The sequence below is a fragment of the Podarcis pityusensis genome (genome assembly GCF_964106645.2).
Source record: "Podarcis pityusensis genome assembly, chromosome: 9".
NCBI lineage: Eukaryota > Metazoa > Chordata > Lepidosauria > Squamata > Lacertidae > Podarcis > Podarcis pityusensis.
This window is the reverse complement of record NC_138034.1, coordinates 15,852,486-15,878,503: the sequence shown is the minus strand read 5'-3', so window position 1 is coordinate 15,878,503 and position 26,018 is coordinate 15,852,486. Positions and strand designations below refer to the sequence as shown.

At 44.5% G+C, this 26,018-nt stretch overlaps 1 protein-coding gene across 2 annotated transcripts in view; it reads right to left on the bottom strand.

Annotated features, from left to right (window-relative positions):
* Positions 1–329: 329 nt before the first annotated feature.
* PGCKA1 (PDCD10 and GCKIII kinases associated 1) overlaps positions 330–26,018 on the bottom strand; it is a 60,353-nt gene continuing 34,664 nt past the window's right edge. Inside the window, exons 2-5 of one of the 2 annotated variants that reach the window (XR_013990149.1) lie at positions 10,732–10,789; positions 6,192–6,246; positions 2,393–5,579; positions 330–2,283 (exon numbers count right to left, since the gene is read on the bottom strand). Coding sequence is in view for 1 of the 2 variants with exons in the window: in XM_081020154.1 (XP_080876280.1) it covers positions 4,664–5,579; positions 6,192–6,223 (948 nt within the window). In the remaining variant the exon portion in view is untranslated. Of the gene's footprint in view, positions 5,580–6,191; positions 6,247–10,731; positions 10,790–26,018 lie in introns of both variants that reach the window. The other variant, XM_081020154.1, reaches the window with a different exon arrangement.

The following is a 26,018-nucleotide window of genomic DNA, read 5'->3' as shown; positions in this document are numbered from 1 at the left end:
TTTTTTGACCATAGGAACGCATTAATTGAATTTCAATGCATTCCTATGGGATTTCGTGCTTCGCAAGATGAAAAATTCGCTAGACGAAAAAACTCACGGAACGAATTAATTTCGTCTTGCGAGGCACCACTGTACATTGTATGATACAGCACCATCAAAGTAGGTGAGAGATCTGTATTCAAATCCTTGTTCAGTCATGAAAGTGACTGGGCTGCTGCTCATTCTCAATCAATAAAATAGATTGGGGGAGGATGGGGGTGAAACACACACACACAAGGACATTTTAGGGAAAAAAGAGAGGCTTTAAGATAAAAGTCAACTGATATATCTTATTTATATTTAAAACAATTTATTAACAGTTTACAGTAGATTTTCTTGACAAATACAAAATCAGAGCTAACGAAATGAGGTTAAATACAGTAGTTTGAAATTCCAGGGAATATCTGGCCAATAGTTAAAGAAGAAATATTTTCCGGTATGCCAGGTGTTTCTCAAATATCAGTAAATTAAATTTGGGACCAGGTTTCTATGGCTCTACTCTAACTGTCATAGGAAAACTGGTTCATGTCCTCATGAATCCTCATTGTACTGTTTTGGAGGCTGCTTTCATTGCGACACCCCTCTTGTCCTTGCCTACTCGCTTAATTTGCTGGTCAGCAACCCCCATTTTGATGCAGAAACCATGGAGGGAGGAGGGAGAGAAACCGGGCAAATCTGGGAGCAGGAGAGTTCAGAGAAATCGGCTTTATCTTTGTCTCTCAGCTTCTTACCATATTGCTTACCATTCTTCCTTAAGCCCAGACTCAAGCTGGTGCCACAATAAATTGGTTTATCTTTAAAATGGCCCCCAGACCTTTTCTTTAGGATTGTTGCTACACAGAGACTAACATGCCTAAACTTCTGGCAGTTTTAAAAACTGGGTGGTGGTCAACAGGTTGAGATTGAACCCTGACAAAACAGAAGCAATGTTTCCTGGGGATAGGGATATTTCCTGGTTCTGAACAGGAAAAATGTGCATCTAAAGGATGCGTAGCTGCATGCTCTAGTTATCTTCTGCTTGGACTACTGCAATGCGCTCTATGTGGGGCTACCTTTGAAGGTGACTTGGAAACTACAACTAATCCAGAATGCAGCTGCCAAATTGGTGACTGGGAGCAGCTGCCAGGACCATATAACACTGGTCCTAAAAGATCTACATTGGCTCCCAGTACGTTTCCGAGAACAATTGGTTGGCGTTGACTTTTAGAGCTCTAAATGGCCTCGGCCACCCCCATCGTTGAGCCCAGACACTGAAGGCCTTCTGGTGGTTCCCTCACTGCGAGAAGTGAGGTTGCAGGGAACCAGGCAGAGGGCCTTCTCAGTAGTGGCGCCCTCCCTGTGGAACACCCTCCCGTCAGATGTCAAGGAAATAAACAACCATCTGACCTTTAGAAGACATCGGAAGGCAGCCCTGTTTAGGGAAGCTTTTAATGTTTGATCTTTTATCGTGCTTTTAATATTCTGTTGGAAGCCGCCCAGAGTGGCTGGGGAAACCTGGCCAGATGGGCGGGGTATAAATAATAAATTCTTATTGTTGTTGTTAAAAATAATGTATTTTAGTTGGCCCTAAACAGGACTATTTCAGATTGGGGAGGCACAGGAAAGCATTCTAAGGATTGCCCAGCAGAAAATATCCTGAGATGTGTCAATTACAATAAAATGTGTACAAGTGCCAAATTCTTGTCCTCCATTGATTCTTGCTTTACTGAAATGTTTGTTTCTGTTTGCCGTGTTATATTTAAATTTCAATAAAAGCAAGTGTCTTAAAATGCTTTTCTGGGAATGTTTCTGCAGTTGACAACAGGGGCTCTGATAGGGGGTGGCCCAGGGTGGTCTGAGGAACGGGTCTTTTGTGGTGGGCCCCAGATCATCTATCCCTGGACCCCCCCCCCTTAAAACTCAATTTAAAACATTTGCTTATAAGGTGGCTAGGTGATATTCCAGTCACCTGCCATTTAATCCCCCAGTCATCTATACATATAAATTAGCATATACAAATTCTTTGAGGAGCTGTGTCATACAGCTACATCCCAAGACTTTTAATTACTGTATTTTTCGCTCTATAGGGCGCACCGGACCATAGGGCGCACCTAGTTTTTTTTGGGGGGAAATAAAGGGGAAAAAATATTCCCCCCCAGCCCCCAGAGGCTGTGCATGGCTTTGGCAGAAGCCAAGACAGCGAGCGGCCCGAGCTTCCCCAGCCCCCAGAATGGGTCCGGGAGCGACGACAAGGTTGCGTTCAACCTCACCATCGCTCCCAGAGCTTGCCGGGCTGGGGGTGGGGGAAGCCTGAGCTTCCCCCAACCCCAGCCCCCAGAATGGGTCCAGGAGCGACAGCGAGGTTGCGTTCAACCTCGCCATTGCTCCCGGAGCTTGCCGGGCTGGTGCGCACCAACCCCTCTTGCTCTCCAGGCTTCAGCGAAAGCCTGCATTTGCTCCATAGGACGCACACACATTTCCCATTCATTTTTGGAGGGGAAAAAGTGCGTCCTATAGGGCGAAAAATACGGTACTTAGCAGCACCTGTGGTCGACAGGCACTGTGATTCTGTAGCTTGCTGGTATCAGTACAGTTTCGTGTGCGAATGATCAAACACACACCAGAGGCAGAGCTTTCAAATTGTCCCAAATGATGCTCTCGGACGGAGTCCTTTGAGGCATTCCACCGTGAGCGCACTGAGTGATAAGGACACCGGAAATCAAAATGCATGCACAAACCTGCCCTGTGCTCGCAACCATCTGACATTTTGAGTTTCGTGTTAATTTGCACTTAATTGCACTTCAGACCGCCACATGAAAATACCTCGGTCTCGTGCTGTTTCATTCCACAGGGCGGATCTTGTGAGCTTGCTGGAATGCTCGTTTCTGGCACTGCCGAGAATTAACTTGTCATCATTAGCCCTAAGGAACCTCAGTGGCTCAATGGCACTTGCTGCCGCACGAAGACACATTCCCAACAGCATGTGAAGCGCCATTAGAAATCAGCAGAAAGGAGGATGCAATTGGGTGGAACTTCTGTAGTGCATAATTAGCCTGGATTGATACTTTGATACCAACTGGGAATGTGTAGGCAGTGGTTCAAGATAAATGTTTAATCAAGATTTTCTTTAAAAAAAATACTTTTATAGGGGGAAAATACATGGCACTAGAGCATGTGTTAAATGTCTCTAGCCCTGATTTTTGTGCGGCAAACAGCCACGCATCTACTATTTCACTGTGGCAGAAGTTTCCCCAAAGCATGCTTTGCTTGCATTCAGATGTGGGGAATATTGTATTAGTTTTCCTGATTATACTACTAGCACTTGTGTCCTATTTTCGAATGTTCCTTTCACACTGCAGTACCTGTTATGCTATGGAACTGGGACTCTTCGACTGTCACGCTAAATTTCATTCACACCAGTGAACATACTGTGGTACAACAATGAATATTTTTGGACACTGTCACCATTCCCCTCAGCCTTTCCATATGTGTGCTTTTGTTCCCCCACGATGCCTCTTTGACAACAGCTGGAAAAAACTGTATGCCATCATACCAGCCCAGGTTTTGTCACTTTACTCTTGCAATTTTCCAGGTTAAGGGGCCTCAAACATATTTTTTTCTGGAATCAAGTAACACAGAAATGGGCACTAAACTTGTACCATATTCTGTTGGTTCTCCAGAAGTGGCTTTTACATCACGCGAAAGCTCAAATATAATGTGTAAATTAACAGTTAGGGAAAGGTCAGGGCGGTGGAATAAACTATCATGGGAAGACAGCCTTAGACCGTGCAAATATCCATTTATATACCTGATGCTTTTGAGCACCCTGGTGGCGGCTGCTTCCAGCTTTCGTGAGTTAATCATTAGTGACTGAGCAGTGAGTCTTATGACACCATAAACCGGCGCATTCAATTAGGTTTGTCTGTCTGGTGATGTCACTCAGGTCCTGGTAAACAAGCAAACAAACATTTTCACCTGGAGCGCGAGAAGAATGTCAGAAAGGAGAGGCACGTTTGGCACTGCTGAAAAATCTCACAAAGAGCAGCAGTTTTGAGTGAGCTCTGTTTAAAAGTGCCACTTTCCAGGTTTGCTTTGAGACATTTTGCACAGCCTAGCGTGTAAGCCCTGGTAGATCAAGAAAAGGACAAACCTTCAACATACTGGCTTCTTTGAGAGATCAATATTACTCCTTGGTGACTGGACTACAGGGAAGCTTGGGGCTTTCCTTAACCAAATATTTCCTCCTTTTTCCCCAGTTGGAAGCAAACTTGACCCAGAGGGCAGTATTCTCCCTAGAGTGGGACATATTTGGTAACTATTCTTGGCAGCATTCATAGCAGCCAGAGTGGTCATGTTGGCAAACAAGAGAGACTGCTTTGGCTGGCAGTAGCAGGTACCTCATGGTGCAGGTGGGCTGGTACGTAAGCATTAGACCGGCTGATGTTAATTGTGACATATCAGCTTAGGTGCAATGCACCGGGCACAACACTGGCTGCTCTTGTTAGCTCACCTGGCCTAGTGATTTATCCCCCTCTGCTATTTGTGGGAGTCCTGGGCAAAGGCTTACACCCGCGGTTGAAGGCCTCAGAAACGCATTTCACACAGCCCCAGAAGTGAGGCTTATTACTGGCATCTTGGTTGTCACCTAATAGTCCTCTTCCTCCTCAAAATCTTCTCCTGCCGTAGCAGCCTCCAGGGCTGCGAGAGCCTCTGCTACTTCGGCATCAACCTCCTCCTCCAGTTCTCCATTAATGTCATTATGGCAATCAAATCTAGCTTCTCGCACCGCATCCGCCTTGGTCCTAGGAGACGGGATGCCGTCGGATACATTGTCCTTGAAACACACATTTGGCAGGCCTGTCTTACAGGCTTTGTCTGTTGAATCCCAGCTTTTAGACTCACCTAATGGCAGGTCCTGCTGGCTGCTTAATGTGATGTGTTCTGTGCTTTGGCCTGTATGTGTGTGGTTATTTGATGGACTTTCCTTTCCCGCAGCTCTCTGTTTTCCAGCATAGCCGCCTTTGGGGGGATCAGTGGGTCCAGGCAGGTGCGTGTCACTGCCTGGAGCGCTCTGAGATTCCTCATATAGGGCACTTCTTTTTTCTGAAGATGCCTTTGCGAGAACTTCCGTTTCCAGAATCTCATGGTTATTGCATGTGCTTTCCTGAGGCAACCCTTGGACTGAAAAACCGGCTCGCTGAGCAGAGCAGGTGTGCGTGCTGATCTCTCTGTTTCGGTTTGTGCTGGGATTGGGATGAAGGTTCCCACCAGACTGGGAATGGATCCCATTTACATTGAAACAGCACTTTTCGGCAAGATTCCCAAGTCCTTCCTCACGAAGAGCGCTGCTTCGGTGGTTCAGAACGGCATCTTTATTGTTGTTTAATTTGTGCCTGTTTGCTGCTGTTTGTAATTCCCCGGACTGCAGCTCGTTTTTGTGTACTTGGATGTCGTTGTTCTGCTTGCATTTGAATTTGCCTCCGTCTTGCTCGTCGGACTTGAAGTTGTTTATTTCATTGATGTACCCGGATGTTGGCACGTCTTGGGGTTCAAAGATGTAACTAGAAAAAGGTTAAGAGCAACAGTTAGCATTTTCTTTTCGTGATAGAGAAAAAAGGGTCAGTTTCGTGCTTCAAACATGCAGTCTTTGTTGCAAGTTTCAGAAATGCCACCAATTTTTAGCCTATTCACGTCTCACCATTGGTCATGCTGGCTGGGGCTGATGGGATCTAGAGTGCAGCAACATTGGGGGGGGCATTGGCTTCAGAGATATCCTTACAGATATATAACTATTATCATAGTTATATATGATAATATTATCATAGTTATATATATAAATGACAATCAGAACTCAGCTACACAGGTCAATTTATAACATTAAAAATGCATTATAAAAATGTGACACTAGATGGCACTGTAGAGGGGAATCCAAAGTCAATGGCATACAGCAGGCATCCCCAAACTCAGCCCTCCAGATATTTTGGGACTGCAATTCCCATCATCCCTGACCACTGGTCCTGTTAGCTAGGGATGATGGGAGTTGCAGTCTCAAAACAGCTGGAGGGTGAGTTTGGGGATGCCTGGCATACAGTATTGCCTTGGGAGCTCCCCCCATAATGTCCCCCCCCAGCATTTTTTATATCTGTATAGATCCAGCCTCAGTCTGCCTGTACCTTTGTATCATTTTACAGCACCTGCACCCCATCTGGATTCTTCTTTGTTAATTATCTGAAAAGACAGAAAACAGGCAGAGTGGACATGATAAATCAGGTATTGCATGCAAGATGTGAAATGTTGCAAAAAGAAGCAGCAATAGCTGACTCCTGATTTTTGAATGGGATTGTTGGATTATAGATTATAAAACAGTAATAATAATTTATTATTATTTATTAAGTCTGCATACTGCCCTCTATCCATAGATCTCAGGGCGGCTCACAACATAAAAATACAAGTTAAAAACAAAACAAAATACAGGCTAAAAACAAGAATGAAAAGAAGCCAATATCCCCCTCTCCCCACCTACTCCCACAGCACATTTAAAAGGGTAAAGGTAGCGGGACCATAAAGAAGGCTGATCGCCGAAGAATTGATGATTTTGAATTATCTTGCTGGAGGAGACTCTTGAGAGTCCCATGGACTGCAAGAAGATCAAACCGATCCATTCTGAAGGAAATCAGCCCTGAGTGCTCACTGGAAGGACAGATCCTGAAGCTGAGGCTCCAATACTTTGGCCACCTCATGAGAAGAGAAGACTCCCTGGAAAAGACCCTGATGTTGGGAAAGATGGAGGGCACAAGGAGAAGGGGATGACAGAGGACGATGGTTGGTTCTCGAAGCTACCAGCATGAGTTTGACCAAACTGTGGGAGGCAGTGGAAGACAGGAGTGCCTGGCGTGCTCTGGTCCATGGGGTCACAAAGAGTCGGACACAACTAAACGACTAAACAACAACAAAGGTAAAGGGACCCCTGACTGTTAGGTCCAGTCGCAGACGACTCTGGGGTTGCGGTGCTCATCTCGCTTTATTGGCCGAGGGAGCTGGCATACAGCTTCTGGGTCATGTGGCCATCATGACTAAGCCACTTCTGGCGAACCAGAGCAGTGCATGGAAACGCTGTTTACCTTCCCGCCGGAGTGGTACCTATTTATTCACTTGCACTTTGACGTGCTTTCAGACTGCTAGGTTGGCAGGAGCTGGGACCAAGCAACAGGAGCTCACCCCGTCGTGGGGATTTGAACCACCAACCTTCTGATCGGCAAGCCCTAGGCTTTGTGGTTTAGACCACAGCGCCACCCGCGTACCAGATGTTAATCAACCAAAGGCTTGGTTGAAGAGGAACATTTTTGCCTGGGGCCTAAAAGTGCACAATAAACGTGCCAGGCAAACCTCCTTGGGGAGAGCATTCCACAAACAGGGAGCTACTGCTTTTTTTACCTAACATATCTGCCCCACTCCTTGCAATGGCAGCTGAATATGGACATATTTGGGGAATGATTTCCATGCTGGCAGTCGCACTGGATCAGTGAGGTGAATTTAAGTCCAGCTGAAATCAATAGGACAGTCCCAGTTCAATCAACAGCACTCAAGCGAAGTCCCATTTATTTCAACTTGTCCCATAGACAAGGCACTATGGTTAAATTGGCTAGGTTATGGGAAATGCATCCGGAAGAGAAAATGTATTGAGGAGCTAGTGATCTGACACGGAGCCCTTCCTGCCTCTGTTCCTTCCTTCCCCCTCCTTCCCTCTTGTTAAGTTTTTTGATGGTGTGAAAACAGTCTTTAATGTCCTGAGAACAGTTGAGAGGAAGGGAAGTCCCACACACAGCTGCCTTAATCAGTTGGGAGGATAATGCTGGTTACCTTCTTTGATGTTGGACGTTGTTTTGAGAAAGTGAGGCATATCTATAAAACCAGAAGGTTTGGGCAGAATTTCTTGGAAGCTCGTGCACAGACTGATCGGCCGCAGGACCGTGCAAACTGAGGCTACCTGGGGGAGTCACTTCGCCGCTTCTTGAGGACTGTATGTATACATCGCTTGCTGTTTTAGAATAAAATCTTTAATCTTCTCACTCGCTTGTGTATTTTAAAAGAAACACCTTGCCTTTGGCAAGACAGCTAGGGCCACAGCTTTTACAAAGGCTCGAAACTGTTGAAAATGTAATTTGCATGTGCACGTTGCGCTTATAGTTGGTCAGAGGGCACGAGGCCACCACATTGCTGAAGCTAAGCAGTGTGAGGGTCTGCTCAGTGTTTGGATGGGAGAGCTTCTGGAAACTATAATAATTAATAATAATAATTGATTATTTATACCCCACCCATCTGGCTGGGTTTCCCCAGCCACTCCGGGCGGCTTCCAACAGAACATTAAAATACAGTAACCTATTAAACATTAAAAGCTTCCCTAAACAGGGCTGCCTTCAGATGTCTTCTAAAAGTCTTCTAAAACTACATGGATGCCCCTTTGGCTTCCATGATGGAAGAAAGGCGGAATAGAAATGCAAGAAAATTATATATATATATATATATATATATATATATATATATATATAAAAGAAGGGTGTTGATGAGGGTGGGAAATAGGATAACATAGCCCCACAGTGGGTTTCAAAGATTTCTGAGATAAAAATCTAGAGAAGCAACAATATGTGAGCACAATCAAGGAATTCCTTGACCGGCTGGTCCAGGGGTCAGCAAATGTTTTCAGCAGGGGGCCAGTCCACTGTCCCTCAGACCTTGTAGGGGGCCGGACTATATTTTTGGGGAAAAAAGAACGAATTCCTATGCCCCACAAATAACCCAGAGATGCATTTTAAATAAAAGGACACATTCTACTCATGTAAAAACACGCTGATTCCCGGAATATTACGAGGGTCAAGTAGGAGATGAAAAGCAAAGGTGTTTCCTTGTTGTGCAGTGGGAGAAAACTGAAAATGGAGAGTATTTCCTTGGTTAAATATTAACCAGCGCCACCTTGCAAACAAGCCCTGAAGCCGGAGTTCAAATTAAATAGAAGTCCTTCCTGAAAAGTGAGGTGGGAGTAGGGAGATGCACATTCAGACTTCTGTAATTACATGCATGCTAATTACATCACTGCAGCAACCATTAGGAGCGTTCGCCCACTCTCATTAAAAAGCTGCTCTTTGTTTATGTGGCGAAGGCCTGTTTATCCGCACAACACAACCTGTGGTTTTAAGATAGAAATCAGAGAGGGAGCGTGGCAAACGCAGGTATGGGGACTGGTTCAAATTTTAACCCAGGTTGGTACAAAAGAGCAGAATTCAAATCTGAAATACTGGCACGAACCACTTCTTAGCACTTCGTGTCTTTTTGTCGGAAATGAAATAACCCTCCAAACTTGGAAAGCTCTTCAAGTCTCCCAGAGAACATTTTGAAAACATGTAATTCTGTCAGGTGTTCAAAACTAAGGGTTTATTTTATTTTTTAAAGGAGCTGGATTTTTCTTTTTTATATTTTTGTAAGCCTTTTCCTTGAATACTCAGACTTCTGAGTAACCAACACCATGTTTGCATATAAGTTAATCTTTCACAGAGCTGCTGGTTGACCCACTTTTATTCCCACCATAAAGCTAACAAAGGCCAGATTGGCTTTGCATCAAAGATGTGTCTAGGTGACATGTCCGTCCCTGGACCACCTTTGGCTCACTGCTTCGACCCTTTGGCTGACCAAAAAAATCCCAGATAAGCTCTGTGTTGTTCACAAACATACATTTGATTTATTCCTCATTCCACTCATCTGGAGAGGTGACTTGTCTCTAGCCAGTGGGGCTACAGTGTCTACCATGGAGCCTGAGAATCTATGGACATATTTACACCACAGACTTAATAGCTATTTCCTCTGCTCAGGGAAGAAGCCATCGCTATTATTTTACACTTCAGCTATATACACACTATGCCTCGGAGGCACATTCTTGCCCTCAAATAATTCTGGGCACTGTTACTGCGAATTTTAACTTTTGAGTTTTTTTGAGTGAAAGAATGTGAAAGGTAGAGAGTTTTCACAGCCCTGGAGTCTGCTTTCTGCTTTCTGGGGAAATCTTCATACATTTTCTCTTTAGTTAGCTAGCTTTGGTCTTTGAAGATGTGCATGGTTTTGACCTTCCCTGTTACTTCTCAAATTTTTCTCCCTGAAATTGGCGGCTGCCCTAAAAAACTTTCAACAACAACTGCTCTAATCTGAGGGTCTTAGAGGCCAGTTCCTTTACTGTTTTCTTATAAGGGATCTCCTTCAACCAGACATAGTTCACTTTTAAGACAACCCCTTTATTGAGCATTCATCCCAATTTGTTTGCACAAAACGTTGCAGGAAGGTTAGACGACGTCAATTCTTTTTTGAGCATTCATCTGATGAGTTTGCATAGAGGTTAGACACCGTTACATCGGACAATTGCTATTCATCACTTTTCTCTGCATTTTCCTGTCACATTGCCCTGATTTTTAGGGGAAGTAGGTTTGCTGCACAACAGCACCCGAAACAGCTGTAGCTGCACCACTTCAATTTCCTGGTATGTGATTTAATTCTCTCCCCCAGTCTCCAAAATAGCAGGAATTTGGGAAGAGCTCAAGACTAGTGCCTCAGCGGAAGGGACAAATATTATTTCAGCAAGGCATCAAACAAGAGGGACAGCTGGAATTGTACACAAAACACACACTCTGTGCAGGGCCATTGGCAGATGTAATTTAATATCCTACTTACCAATAAATCAGCGAGAGTTGAAGGACCATCATTTTAACTTCTGGCTGAGCAGAGGCATCTGAAATGACAGTGATGTGATTTGATTAGTAGATACCCATCTGCTGTAGGCATACAGTCACCCTCATGCAAGATCCCAAACTACGTGCCAGGGCACAGTAGCAAGTCACAAAAACGAAGTTATTCTATGCCTACTGAAGTCTGCCCGCATATTCCGAGATTTTTAGATTCCCCTGTGCTACACCTGGCAAGTGCAGGTCAGATTTTCAGCATTGCCCAGTTCCTGAGCCGTGCTGCGCTAGACCAGAAGTTGCGCATGAAAACCCCCAAATCCCCTCCAAAATAAATCACACAGGAAGCAGAATATTTGTTTAAGATTTTTGGCATTAATTTGGCCACAACTTTATTGTTTACAGCATGTGAGTGGTTGCTTAGCCATTGGTTCAGACTACCTGATCCTGCACCGGCAGGAACAGGACCGACAGCTGGAACCTCCAGAGGTCAGTAAGGGAAAACATACTGGGGGAGCACAGAGGCAGATTTCCGCCTCTTAGTTCACCCCCGACGGTCCCAGGAACTCTGGCCTGGCCCTACCCCTGAGAGGGGATCGGACAGAGCAAATCGAGCCCCTGGATTCCTTTAACGGAATTCCCTAGCAGCAGCAACAAAAATGAGGGGCAGGCACAGCCAATCCATAATCCCTTCCACCAAAGAATGAATCAATGCCTAACCGCCAACCTCACAAAGTTGTGACGATTTGCTACATGGTAGGCAAAAACCAGTTCATCATGGGAAATGCAGAATTCATCATGCGAAAGGCTGGGCTGGATGAATCCCAAACCAGAATTAAGATTGCCGGAAGAAATATCAACAACCTCAGATATGCAGATGACACAACCTTGATGGCAGGAAGTGGGGAGAAATTAAAGAACCTTTTAATGAGAGTGAAAGAGGAGAGCACAAAATATGGTCTGAAGCTCAACATCAAAAAAACGAAGATCATGGCCACTGGGCCCATCACCTCCTGGCAAATAGAAGGAGAAGAAATGGAGGCAGTGAGAGATTTTACTTTCTTGGGCTCCATGATCACTACAGATGGTGACAGCAGTCACGAAATTAAAAGACGCCTGCTTCTAGGGAGAAAAGCAATGACAAACCTAGACAGCATCTTAAAAAGCAGAGACATCACCTTGCCAACAAAGGTCTGTATAGTTAAAGCTATGGTTTTCCCAGTAGTGATGTATGGAAGTGAAAGCTGGACCATAAAGAAGGCTGATTGCCGAAGAATTGATGCTTTTGAATTATGGTGCTGGAGGAGACTCTTGAGAGTCCCATGGACTGCAAGAAGATCAAACCTCTCCATTCTTAAGGAAATCAGCCCTGAGTGCTCACTGGAAGGACAGATCCTGAAGCTGAGGCTCCAATACTTTGGCCACCTCATGAGAAGGGAAGACTCCCTGGAAAAGACCCTGATGTTGGGAAAGCTGGAGGGCACAAGGAGAAGGGGACGACAAAGGACAAGATGGTTGGACAGTGTTTTCGAAGCTACCAGCATGAGTTTGACCAAACTGCGGGAGGCAGTGGAAGACAGGAGTGCCTGGCGTGCTCTGGTCCATGGGGTCACGCAGATTTATAATCCTGGGTCAACAAAAAGGTTTGTAAATTCAGTATTAGAAATTGTACCTTTGAGTCCTCAATCCTTCATTGCTGCGCTTTGCTTCACCTAGGTCGACCCAGGATTATAAATACTTCAGAATTTTTGGGAGTTCTACCCCCTTCTTGTGAATTTTGGTCATTTAAGGTTTATGATTTTTCTATTTCCTTCTGGGGAAACTGAATAGTTCAGTGAAACGAGGTTTGTAGCCGGTATCCCGTTAAGGCTTTGTTCTATCTTATTTTTTCCTTAAACTCTTTTTATTATTTAGTTTATTTTCATAAGATAATATTTCTAGTCGATTACTTCTCGTTTCAGTAATTTTCACGGTATTTCATTTGTTTTGTGCAATTTCTTGGTTCCGTGACTGTCTTTTTTCTACTGGTCTTTGGAGAGGAAGCTTTTTCTTCCATGACCAATCTTCTCAGCTATGAGCTCCTACGGGCCTCAGAGTCGCCTCAAAGGCAGTTTGAAAAAACAACAGCAGTCTACTCAAAAGTCACTGTGATTGCTGGAAGCTCAGGCATGTGGTCTATGTAGACCAAGGGTTGTCATCAACATTGCATCAAAGCTCCAAAAATACATGACCGGACCGTGCAACACAGAGCCAGTTTGGAGGTGAACCATAGCTGTGCCATCAGGACAGCCGGTTTGACTAGCATTCCTAGGGGCTGACAGCACCAATATACTGCTGTCGTATCGTTTCACCTCAGAACTGCAAGTGCTAATGGACTCATGCGCTGATTTTTTGTTCGGCTAACCTGTTTTTCATCGCTGTATTGTTCATCAGAGAGCCTCGTCTCAGGAACTGCAAAATAAAAATGGGAGCACTTGCAGGCCTTATGAGCATTTATCAGCATAAGAGTGGTGTTTTTCTAAATAAATACCTCGGCTCCTGAACACCTTGAGAGTCAAATGTTCCGGCTCCAGAATGATCGAAAACCGGAAGTGAGTGTTTTGGTTTTTGTATGTTCTTTTGGAAGCCAAACATCTGATGGGGCTTCCATGGCTTCCGATTGGCTGCAGGAGCTTCCTGCAGCCAGTCAGAAACTGCACTTTGGTTTTCAAATGTTTCAGAAGTTGAACAGACTTCCGGAACGGATTCTGTTTGACTTCTGAGGTATGACTGTAAAAGGGACCTCTGACCATTAGGTCCAGTCGTGACCGACTCTGGGGTTGCGGCGCTCATCTCGCTTTACTGGCCAAGGGAGCCGGCGTACAGCTTCCGGGTCATGTGGCCAGCATGACTAAGCCGCTTCTGGCGAACCAGAGCAGCGCACGGAAACTCCATTTACCTTCCCGCTGGAGTGGTACCTATTTATCTACTTGCACTTTGTCGTGCTTTCGAACTGCTAGGTTGGCAGGAGCAGGGACCAAGCAATGGGAGCTTACCCTGTTGCGGGGATTCGAACCACCAACCTTCTGATCGGCAAGCCCTAGGCTCTGTGGTTTAACCCACAGCGCCACCCGCGTCCCATGGTATGGTATGACTGTACATATATCTTTAAAAAGGTGAATGCTGCATTCCATTAAAGGGCCATTGGATAAGGCAAGTTAATAAATCTAATAATAAGTCGAATGCAGCATTCAGCTTCCAATGATACCAAGAACAAATCATTCACTCCCTACTTTGGGGTTGCTACAGGCAACAACCGTCCCTATTTCCTTGATTCCGCTTGCCACCCCCCAGGTGTGGTATGCTGCTATTGAACATATATTAAAATATAATCTCATTCCACATGGGTTTGTCTAATTTAGTGGTAGGGAATCTCTCTCAGGCTGAGGGCCACATCCCCTTGTGGGTAACTTACCAGCTTTATTATTACAGTATTATTATTATTATTATTATTATTATTATTATTATGTTGTGGGTAGACATAGCAGATGACGCAGTGATTTCTCCAAAGCAGCTCTTTATCTGTAAGCTGTAACAGAACTGAACTGAAGGGTTCAGTCAGCCTGCTTATATAGAGCTCCAGTACAATGTAACTGTAACAATTTTCTAAAACTATCCAATCACTGAACGTCACTTTTGATCCCTTATTTGCATAACTATCCACAGTATCCCCCTGCTGGCCCAGGGTGAGAACTTCAGTACATAACAATTATTATTATTATTATTATTATTAGATGGAGCAAGGAAAATAATTTTTAGTTTTGTACAGTAGGCTAGTTTCTATATATCTCACACAACCCTCTTTATCTTCCATCCAAGCAAAAAGCATTACAGTGGTACCTCCACTTGCAGACTTAATAATAATAATATTTTATTTTTATCCCGCCCTCCCCAGCCGAAGCCGGGCTCAGAGCGGCTAACAACAGTAAAATATTACAGCATTCTAAAATCAATTCATTATAAAATCAGTTCAAATCAAAGTGATGGCAACTATTGGGCTAGAGTTCTGTGAGGATTGCCAAAGGAGGGGGTCAGGCTGTGCCTTGGCCAAAGGCCTGGTGGAACAGCTCTGTCTTGCTGGCCCTGCAGAAAGATGTCAAGTCCCGCAGGGCCCTAGTCTCTTGTGACAGAATGTTCCACCAGATCGGGGCCACAGCTGAAAAAGCCCTGGATCTGGTTGAGGCCAGCCTAACCTCTCTGTGGCCTGGGACGTCCAAGGTGTTTTTGTTTGAAGACCATAAGGTCCTCCGTGGGACATACCAGGAGAGGCGGTCCCATAGGTCCACAACTAGAGCACCTCTTCTGAGCATGTGCATGGCACATCAAGCGCTTTTGCGCGTGTGCGAAGCGCGCAGATCACTTCTGTGCATGCGTGGGCGGCGAACCTGGAAGTAAACACTTCTGGGTTTGCCACGTTCGTAAGCTGAAAGTCCGTAACAAGAACGGAACGCAACACGAGGTACGGCTGTATTCAAGTTTGAGGAAAGAAATCCAGTCAGGCAATAGCATTCAGGTAGGGATGTTGTTTGGGTGAGAGTCATGGGACTCAGCTATACCACTGCAAATAAAATGTTTTAAATGTGTTGTAAAGTGCAATATACAAATGGGACACTAGATGGCGACGGTGAGCTACGGCAATTTCAATATATTTATCAAAACTTTTTTTTTTTTTTTAAACCTTTTCACAGTGTTTTTAATATGTGTGTAATATGTGTGTTTTAAACTATGGTGTTTGGGGCAATGGTGTGGCTTGGGTAAAAGTGCAAAAATATCCACATTGCAGTATATATGTCCAAAGGGCGGCTGGGAGAACCAGCAACTCCACTCATGCGCTATTATCAACACTGCATTTTCCATTACAACGTGGACAGCCCACTTACAGGTGCCCCCCCCCAGCAAAGCACATAGGGACAACACATGTAGCGATGCTTCTCACAAACAGCCATCCTACACAAGAAGCCTGACGATGGCTTCAAGAACTACTTGGCCTCAAATCATCACAGATTCCGAAATAAAAAATGGTATTTTCTGCACGCACCTCATGTTGTTAATATGGTTAACACGGTCAATACTTCCCAGAATGCTTGTGGTACAATCTTGTGTAGTTCGACTAAGCAGTTCAGTGGGGCTTACTCCCAGGTAACTGGAGTACAGTCTTAAAGCCTTTTCTGCATTTCCTCTCCTCGTTCAAAAGCTTTTGCAATATTCAGGAGGTCCTAGAACAGGCTGTCAGATGACTTGGGTCCATGAGAATGACAGCTTGGTTAAGGGTTCAGGACAACCTGTCTATATGAATAACTTCTTCCTCTGCTAGCTCAGCTGGACGCCATCTGAAGCCAGTGGCTGGGCAACAGAGCATTGGGCTGCCATGTTGCAACCTGAGTGTTAGCAGCTGATTGGTGACTTTCGCCCCTCCGGGTAGTGAACGCTCCATCTATTGCAGAAGTATGCAGCAGAAGGAATCTCTCGAAGGCGCAGGAAAGAACATAGATTTCGTAATTTGCTTGGTTTGCACAGGATTCCCATACAGGGCAGTTCAACATTCAGCTTGAGGAAGTCTTATCATTTTAAAGCGGCAACCCCAGCTTTAAACACTTCAGACTGAAATTCCCAGGTGTCAGAAAAGGTTATTTATGTATGATACTACTGCAGCCCACGTTTTGTTAGCCCAAAAATGGAAAACGAGCGAGGTCCCAACCAAAGAAGAATGGCAACTTAAGTTGACCGAATATGCACAACTTGCAGACTTAACATATAGAATAAGAGAACAAGAAGAACATACATTTAAAGAAGATTGGAAAACATTTATTGAATATATGGGAAATAATTGTGTACAGCGGAAAATGCTGGCAGCATTAAGATAAATTCAACAGTGTAAACAAGTTTTGATGGATGCAATAATGGAATACTGAATGGTATCGTTTTTGTAAAATATGCAGGGATTTATGATATGTAAAATGAACCATAGAAAGAGAAGAAGGGAAGTCATTGATATCTTCAGGATGTAAAATAAGTATTTTAAATTGTAAAACAGAAAATGTAATAAAAATTATACACACACACACACTTGAGAAAGGATGACCAGGGTAACTTAAAAAATAAGAACATGGGAACATCAACACACACACACACACACACACACACACAACCCCACAACTTTAAGTGACAGAGGAAACCAAAATAAGCTACTTCTGCTACTCCTTATATGTTTATATCCCTATATCAGGCATAGGCAAACTTGGCCCTCCAGATGTTTTGGGACTACAACTCCCATCATCCCTAGCTAACAGGACTAGTGGTCAGGGATGATGGGAATTGTAGTCCCAAAACATCTGGAGGGCCGAGTTTGACTATGCCTGTCTCCACTTTGGGAGCTAGTGTTGCTTACTACTGTTGGTATTTTCCTTTAAGCGGCTAGAGCGACACTCCTAACCCCACTTAACCTGGGAGTAAGCCCCACTGAATTCAGTAGGATTTACATCTGAGTAGACATGGTTAGGATTTCACTGTAGGTTCTGAAATAATAATAATTATTCTTGCAAAGAATGTTTCCACTGGTAACATGACTTCAAAAAATAAAAAAATATGAATGTTATCACCAGCTCTTTGTATGACAGAGGCGACCATAGTATCTCAGATATTAGATGGTGTGTGGCTACGGCTATACTAGGCTCGACAGCATGTAACAGGACATGGTTCTCCTTATTTCAGCAATGATGGATGGTGTGGCCCATCCAATTTTCCATCCCACCATCTTAGATGAATAAAATATGCCTTGATTCTTCACCCTCCAGTTCTAGCAACTGTTTTATTTATTACATATACATCCCATTTCTCCTCCATCCTCCTCAGGCCATTGTAAATGGGGATAAACCCCTATGTATCCCACGACAATCCTGAGAGATGATCTCAGTGAACTTCATAATGTTTGAACACAGGTTTCATAGCTCAGACTTCCATGGCTACACTACACAGCCTTCCTGCTAAAGGCTCCGGTCTGAGGTACCCCTGCTCTTTCCAGCTTTCTAATCCTGCTGTAAATAGGCAAATGAGATGGATTCCATTTGGACTCTGCTGTTTGTATTATCAACAGAATACTGTCTTTATTTGCATTTTTGAAGCACCATGGAACTGTAGCAGAGAAATACAGATTGTCCTAGAGGTTACTGAGCAGAAGCAAATGCGGCTTGAAGTTCAGCATGCAACAGGGTCAGTTTTTAGCTCATGGATAAAGAATTAATATAAACAAGATCAATTTCTAATCTAATTTTGTTTAGAAATAGAAGGGTGTCAGGAATGGATTTTTTTTCCCAGCAGAAGGAGAGAATTGACCTTCAGGTGCTATTGTTCTCTCCCACTCAGACAAATAATTAGTCTGAGGTTCCAGTGGTGGGAAATATATATAAGCACGTATTCTATACCCTGGACTCATAAGCACAGAACAACCATCTTCATCAAGCTTAATGAGAGGAATTTGTACCACTGAGTACTTAGGGTGTTTCTTCCAGCAGCTACAGAGTTACAGGAAATGACAGGCATATTCAGATCTAGTCTGAGACATCTTAACAGTTGCAAGCAGTTGCCCTGGGAATTAGGGTTCAGCAACGTCTGCTTAACACCAAGGGTTCCTGGGGCACAGCTCTTGGACCATGTGAGATTAATTGATGCTTCCCCACAATATTGGTCCCCTGGCCTGGGCAGCTTACTGGATGGAAAGCCCGTTCCTGGCTTTCCGCTTATCCAGGTGTTCACCCTAGGCTGACCTATGCTGGTGCCCTGGGTCAGCGCTACCTACATGGCAGGGAGCTAGTCAAACCAGAGCCTATGCAACCATTCACTTGCTATAATCAATAAAGTTGTGGCCTAAATTCTGCCAAAAACCCAAACCAAAATTTGAGTCTTGTGTGAATTTATTTAGGGGGGAGGTTTCTGGGTCTGAACACGCAAAAAAACAAAAACAAAAACAAAAACCAGCGAACCAAAATATTTACAATGTCGGCAAACTGGTATTAGCTTCCAAGGTGTAGCGTGGGTTGTTTTTGTTTTTAAATCAAAACCACCACCAGATGACAGAGCCTTTAAAGCCCTCCTGGTGTCCTCCAGTTGATTATACTACAACTCCCATAAGACCAAGCCAACATGTGACGGCAGGAGGCAGTTCAGAACATCTTCATTTCCGCCATGACTTACACCACACTCCTGTGCTGGGACACTTGTTCTTTGATGGATTTTCGGCCACATTTCCAGTACTGGAGCTCCCATTTGGCTGCCATCTGAAAGCACCACAGCTTTGTACCAGAGGCTAATCAAGCAACAACTCTCACCACACACAAACACACAGGAAGCATTGTTCTGAACCTGTTGGGTCAGCCTCACTACTTCTGACTTCATATCGTCCTTTAAAAAAAATAATTCAGGATAAAGGTAGCAAAATAATCAGATGATTATTACGCTTGTCGCCTTCTGACAATATAATTTCAGACGTAAGGAATCTCAGTGATGCCTACACAAGAAGATCCTTGTGTGACAAAGGATTGGTTGTTGTTATTGTTGGCATGAGTCTGTCTCCAGAGAAAATGGAGTGTGCCTCTGGGGGTGAAGTCAAACCTTTGGAAAATCACAGCACCTGCTGTAGCTGCAGAGACCTTTTGCGTGTTGAGACCTTTAAACCTAGCATCATTCTGGGGCATTATGGGAAATTAAGAGATCAGCTAGACCTGAGTACTAAACATTGCTTGGTACACTGTCACTGCAAGCTAATTTAGCCTGCCAGGGCCCACTGACAGCAGGGGCTGGTCAGTGGGTCCTTCGTATCTGCCATTTCCTCCATTGAAACATTTTCACAGAGGGCTTAATTGTGTGTTCAGACCCAGAAATCTCCCCCCTAAATAAATTCAGACAAGACTCAAATTTTGGTTTGGTTTTTGGCAGAATTTAGGCCACAACTTTAGTCAGTCAGTCAGTTTTATTGCACATAGCCAAAGGCTGCCACAATCATTCGCAATCATAGAATCATTCGACAATTAAAAGAAAATATACTGGATTGATACAAAAGTGAATAGTTGCATAGGCTCTGGTTCAACTAGCTCCCTGCACCGTTGCAGGTAGCGCTGACCCAGGGCACCAGCATAGGTCAGCCTAGGGTGAACACCTGGATAAGCGGAAAGCCAGGAACAGGCTATCTCCGCCACCCAAATGTCCCCCTGGACTCAGGCACAACCCCCTCTCAGGGGTTGACCAAACCATCGAGTCCCTGGATTCCTTTAACGGAATACCCTTCACATAGGGATGGCAAGAGCGTTCTCCCATCCCTATCACCTGAACCAGAGCCTATCTGCAACCTTACAAGTTGTGATGATTTGCTACGCGGCAGGCAAAACCCAAATGGCACCAGCCAATCAACCAAGTGGGGAAAATTCCTGCCGTGCCCCTGTCCCAACGACAGACGACACACGACGGCACAGCAAGGTCGAGCGCACAGCCCTAAATATAGGGAGAGGTGGGCGGGTGTTCCGATGCACAAACCGAAAGAGGAAGCTCTGGGTCATGTGCATAGGTATATATAGGTCCCTTGATCCGTTTAGCTGGCGTCCCATTGGCCTGATTGAACCCTGCATCAAGGGACCTACCAATCGGGTGTTGTGGCTATCCAAATGTACCCACCCACCCACAACACAGGGTGTCGGTTGTCCAGGTCTCACCGCAACACATGCCCTCTTTAAGGGAGGACCCGATTAACTCATAACTGCCGCCTCACGCACAAGCCTGGGCAGTGTGGATCGAAGCAAGCTCCTAGGTGCTGAGGTCCCTTCAGCCCCCAAATATTTGAGGGTGCCAGGTCCCCCCAAAGTTGATGGGCATTGCCATTCAAATGGTTTGTGTGCACCACATCTTGTGATCAATTATGTGTGATGGGACCTGGTAGGATCATATGGAGGAGATGGTTCTAAGAGCTTTAAAAGATTATAACTAAGCTAGGTCCGTAATATGCAACTGCACAACCAGTTTTGATTAAAAGGCTACAATATCTACAATATCTCCCAAAGTCCTAATCTTGCCAGTACTCCTTGATGTTCTTCCAGGAAGCTGATAAGAATAGCCTTGGGCCATTTTGACAAGTTCAGAGTTATCTAGAAAAGCTATTGTTGTCTTAAGGCATACCCATTATGTTGAATATTGCTTCCTGCAAGTTATAGACACAAACTTCCCCTGCTGATAAAATAAAAGATAAAATATGAAATATGTTCTTTCAGTTTCATTACAGCCCAGTGCTCTTCCTTCCTTCAAGCAAATATTCCACAGACAAGTGACTGACCGGGAACTCAATCGTTCATGTCAGAGAACTGATGCATCCTCTCCAACTTTTCTCCGATGAAAAAGGACATATTATTATTACTTCTATTATTATTATTTACACCACACCCATCTGACTCGGTTGCCCTCGCCACTCTGGGCAGCTTCCAACATCTATAAAAACATAATAAAACACTAAACATTAAAAAACCTTTCCTATACATGGCTGCCTTCAGGTGGCTTGGGGGTCAGATTAACTTCATATCTTCCAACATTTCTCCGATGAAAATAAGGACGTCCTAATTAACAGCAGGATATTCCTGGATCAAATCAGAAACTGTGATGGCTTCTGTAAATCTGGGACTGTCCCTGGAAAATAGGGAGACTTGGAGAGTCTGCTGAAGGCCTAACACAAGAGTTCTCTGCCCCCTACAGATACAGTGGTGCCCCGCAAGACGAATGCCTCGCAAGACGGAAAACCCGCTAGATGAAAGGGTTTTCCGTTTTGGAGGTGCTTCGCAAAATGAATTTCCTATGGGCTTGCTTCGCAAGACGAAAATGTCTTGCGAGTTCCTGCGGGGTTTTTTTCCTCCCCCCCCTTTTTCCCAAGCCGCTAAGCCGCTTATCAGCTGATCCGCTAAGCCGCTTAACAGCTGATCCGTTAAGCCACTAAGCGGCTTATCAGCTGATCCGCTAAACCGCTAAGCCGCTTATCAGCTGATCCGCTAAGTCCGCTAAGCCGCTAATAGCGCTAATCCGCTAAACCGCTAATGGGCTTGCTTCGCAAGAAGAAAAAACCGCAAGACGAAGAGACTTGCGGAACGGATTCTTTTCGTCTTGCGAGGCACCACTGTATAAGAACATTTAGTATTACTCAGGGTGTAATCTCCTGGGCATGGTTGGCCAATTGGTGTTAAAGAAGGATAGAACTTTCTTTATGTATGCCACAACAGCAACAAGAATACTTATCGCAAAATATTGGAAGACACAAGATTTACCCACTCTGGAAGAATGGCAGATGAAGGTGATGGACTATATGGAACTGGCGGAAATGACTGGCAGAATCCGAGACCAGGGAGAAGAGTCGGTGGAAGAAGATTGGAAGAAATTTAAAAGCTATTTACAGAAACACTGCAAAATTAATGAATGTTAGAATGATGTTGGATTGAAGTTAAGTGGTTTTTAGTAGCAATGTTATAAAGGAATATGTAAAAATGGATTGTTAATAGGTGATAATTTAAAGTTATAATATATTAAGATGGAAGATTAAGATAAAACCAAAGAGGGAAAGGAATTGCTGAATTAACTAATTGAACTGGAATACAAAAAAGGGAGGTGTGAGGAGGTCAGGGAAACAAGCAAATGAAAGATAAGATATGGAAAGACTGATTTGTTTTTAACTGTTTTTACTTTGTATTTTCATTTTTTTTTATTACTTTTTTCTCTCATTTTTGTAATATGTTGAAACTTTAATAAATATCTTTAAAAAAAAAGAGTAAAGAATAATCTTCAGGTAACAGGGGAAACAGTGTTGCTCAATCTCTCCGTTAAACAGGTGTCCTGAGAATGTGTAGGTGTGTTGCCTTGTTGTGATACTGTGTTGGATATTTGTTTCCACCTTCTGATCCTCATTATTTTATTCTGACATGCTTATGAGCCCTGGAAGCCCCGTATGAGCCAGAAAGGTGAGGCACAACACATTATAATACATAAAACTCACCCCACATTGTCAATGAAAGAGAAAAATATTTATAAGTCTGAATGCCTCTGAAATATACTCGGAGTTGAGAGTGGAATTCATGCTCTTTATTCAGCTCATAGTGGTGAGGAGGAAAGGAAGTTCCCCCAGAATGTCTGCTTTATATACATTATTGACACAATGGGCCCCACGTGATTGGCTAATTCCGGGATTCTCCTGTAGGCCAACCAGGTCGCGGATTCACTTCCACCTGGAGCTGGATTGGGTGGCTCCTGTGGACCAGTCAGACTTCTGCATATTGTTCTAGGACCAATCAGACTGCTGCATTCTGGAGCATATTATTCTAGGACCAATCAGGCTGCTGCATTCTGAATCCTATTGTTCTAGGACCAATCAGACTGCTTCATTCTGAATCCTATTGTTCTAGGACCAATCAGACTGCTTCATTCTGAATCCTATTGTTCTAGGACCAATCAGACTGCTGCATTTTGGATCCTATTCAACTCAGTACATAACAGCCTCCTAGAAGACTCTTCTTTATAGAAAGAATGGGAAAGTGTAGGTGTTGTTCAACTCCAACTCCCATTACTCTTAGTCAGTATGGCCTATAGACTCCCTATAGACTGGGAGTTGGATGATGGGATTTGGAGTTCTGCAACATGTGGAAGGTAACAGGTTTGCCTTAAGGTGAATCATTTTCATTGGTAGAAATGTTCTTTCGTAGCTGGTGCTACAAAACCCACAACAGAAGATCTTCCATTCATCACTTGTTGGCAAATTATGTCACAGCAAATACTATACGCCAGCCACCGAAAATTGTTGAGTCACAATCTCTTGTCCTAAATATTGCACTATGTGGAAGTTACATGTCTGAAAAACAGGAAGCTCACCAGATCATTTGCTGACTGGCAAAAGCACTGGTGCTAGACAACAGAGCAGAGTTGGGACAACAAACATTTGAGTAGAATAAACATGCTCAGAAATTATGCATCCTTTTTTTGGGGGGGGGGCACATTGGCCTCAAGATCACACTTGAGGAAATTTCTGCCCCTTCTCGCTCACTGCATGTTCTTTAGATTATATGTTGACAGGTTTCACTGCAGCTTAATTTGAACCATAGCTTACTCCTGCCATGAATGTAAAGATCTATATCTGCAATATATAAAGTAATAGTTGAACATTTTTTATCTGAGTAATGCAGGCGAGCCTTTTAAGCATCATCGTTTAATAGTCACTAGACCCCCCCCCACATGCTTAGGTTTAAAATGGAATGACTTTCAGAATAGAGGCCGGCTGACTTTATGCAGAACAGACCCTTTCCAGCTTCACTTTTTATGACTCTGAAGAGTCTGAAGACTCTGGAGCAGCCGACATCAGCTCCTCCAGTTGTTTGTGGACTACATCTCCCATCAGCCCCAGTCTGCATAGCCAACGGCCAGGAATTATGGGCGTTCAACAAGCCCTAGACGAGCACCATGTTGGCTGCTGCTGCAGCGGTGCATGTGTTAAGATCACATGGACCATGGATCTGCCTATGTTACCATGTCGAAAGCCTTTTCCATCATTTGATCACTGCATGGGTGGGATTCTTTTTCCTACAACCACTGCGAATGACAAAAGTCCCAGAGACACTCACAATGCATTTTGAGCAGTCTTCGCTGGTTGTGAGTAATTGCCTACTGGTGGGGCAGCAGAAACCACTGAAGAATTCTGGCACGGCGTCTTGACCAAGGCGTGACATGAGCGGCCGACATCCAGAGGCCCAAGACCTTTGACAGATGTTTGATGTCCATTGTCTTGGCCGAAATCAGTAGTGCTGCTGCTGACTTGATGTTAAGAGCACGTGACCAGGGAAATTTAAAGTTCAGATCAGCGTTGGATTTCAGGCAATGTGGGCCGTTCCCCTGCACAGTGTGCCAAGCCCAGGAGACGCAAAATTGAGAAGATCAATAATTGAGAAGATCCAGGTTTTTCCTCCAGCTGGAACACAGTGGAACTCACCTCTCAGGTGGGCACCATTTCCATTATAAGAGAACAAGGGAGGCATTCATGGGGAGTTCCAGCACCTCTTTTTCTAGAAAAATAGCACTGAGAAGATCCATTTGGGGATGCCAGATTTTGGCCTCACACAGGGCACCATATGACAAAATATTACCCAAATACACCCCTGTTCAGATCTCAATTCAGCCATATTGGACCAGGTAGCCTTGCACCAGCCACTATTATCTCAGCCTCATATCTGCATTGAAGCAATGATGATCCTGATCTACCTTGCTAGAATGCTGCAAGGCAGGCCTGTGCAATGTGTTGACCCAGCAAACAGCATGCCAGACACATGCTCTGGAAGTGACAGGCAGAAAACCTAAGGTTTACAGAGTTCCTGGGAGAAAAAAAATTGTGCATGCAAAGCCGTGTGGAGAAGGGCCTAGGGAGCATGTGGTGTGTGATGGGCAGGTAGATTACTGTATTTTTCGCTCTATAGGACGCACCAGATGATAAGACGCACCTAGTTTTGGGGGGAGGAAAACAAGGAAAAAAATATTTTGAATCCCAGAAGCCAGAACAGCAAGAGGGATCTGGCTTCTGGGATACCGTGTGGCTGTTCTGGCTTCTGGGATAACTGCGCCAAGCCTCTTCAGGGCAGCGGGGTGAAGGCTCCCCCTGCCCGGAAGAGGCTGCACGGGGCTAAGACAGAAGCCAGGATAGCAAGTGGGATAGCTGTGTAGCGATTCCTCTTGCTGTCCTGGCTTATAGGATAGCCGTACGCAGCCTCTCTCAGGCAGCGGGATGAAGGCTCACCCTGCCTTCATGGAGAGGTGCTGCGCAGATAGGGAGAGCTGTGCAGCGCCCCTTCAGCGAAGCGGGAGGAGGAACCTCCTCCCGCTTTGCTGAAGGGGCACTGCGCAGCTCTACCTCTCTGCACAGCGCCATTCACTCCGTAAGACGCACTCACATTTCCCCTTACTTTATAGGAGGAAAAAAGTGCGTCTTTTGGAGCAAAAAATACGGTATACTATGTATTATGAGCACATGCTCTAGATCAGGGTTTCTTAAACTTGGGACTCCAGCTGTTTTCGGACTACAACTCCCATTATCCCCAGCTAGCAGGACCAGTGGTCAGGGATGATGAGAAGTGTAGTCCAAAAACAGCTGAAGAAACCCTGCTCTAGATCTTTGGTGGGAACTGTCAATGGTTTGAGAAGATGTATGGCGTGTGTGTTGTAAACTGCCGAGATTTTTCTGCACCT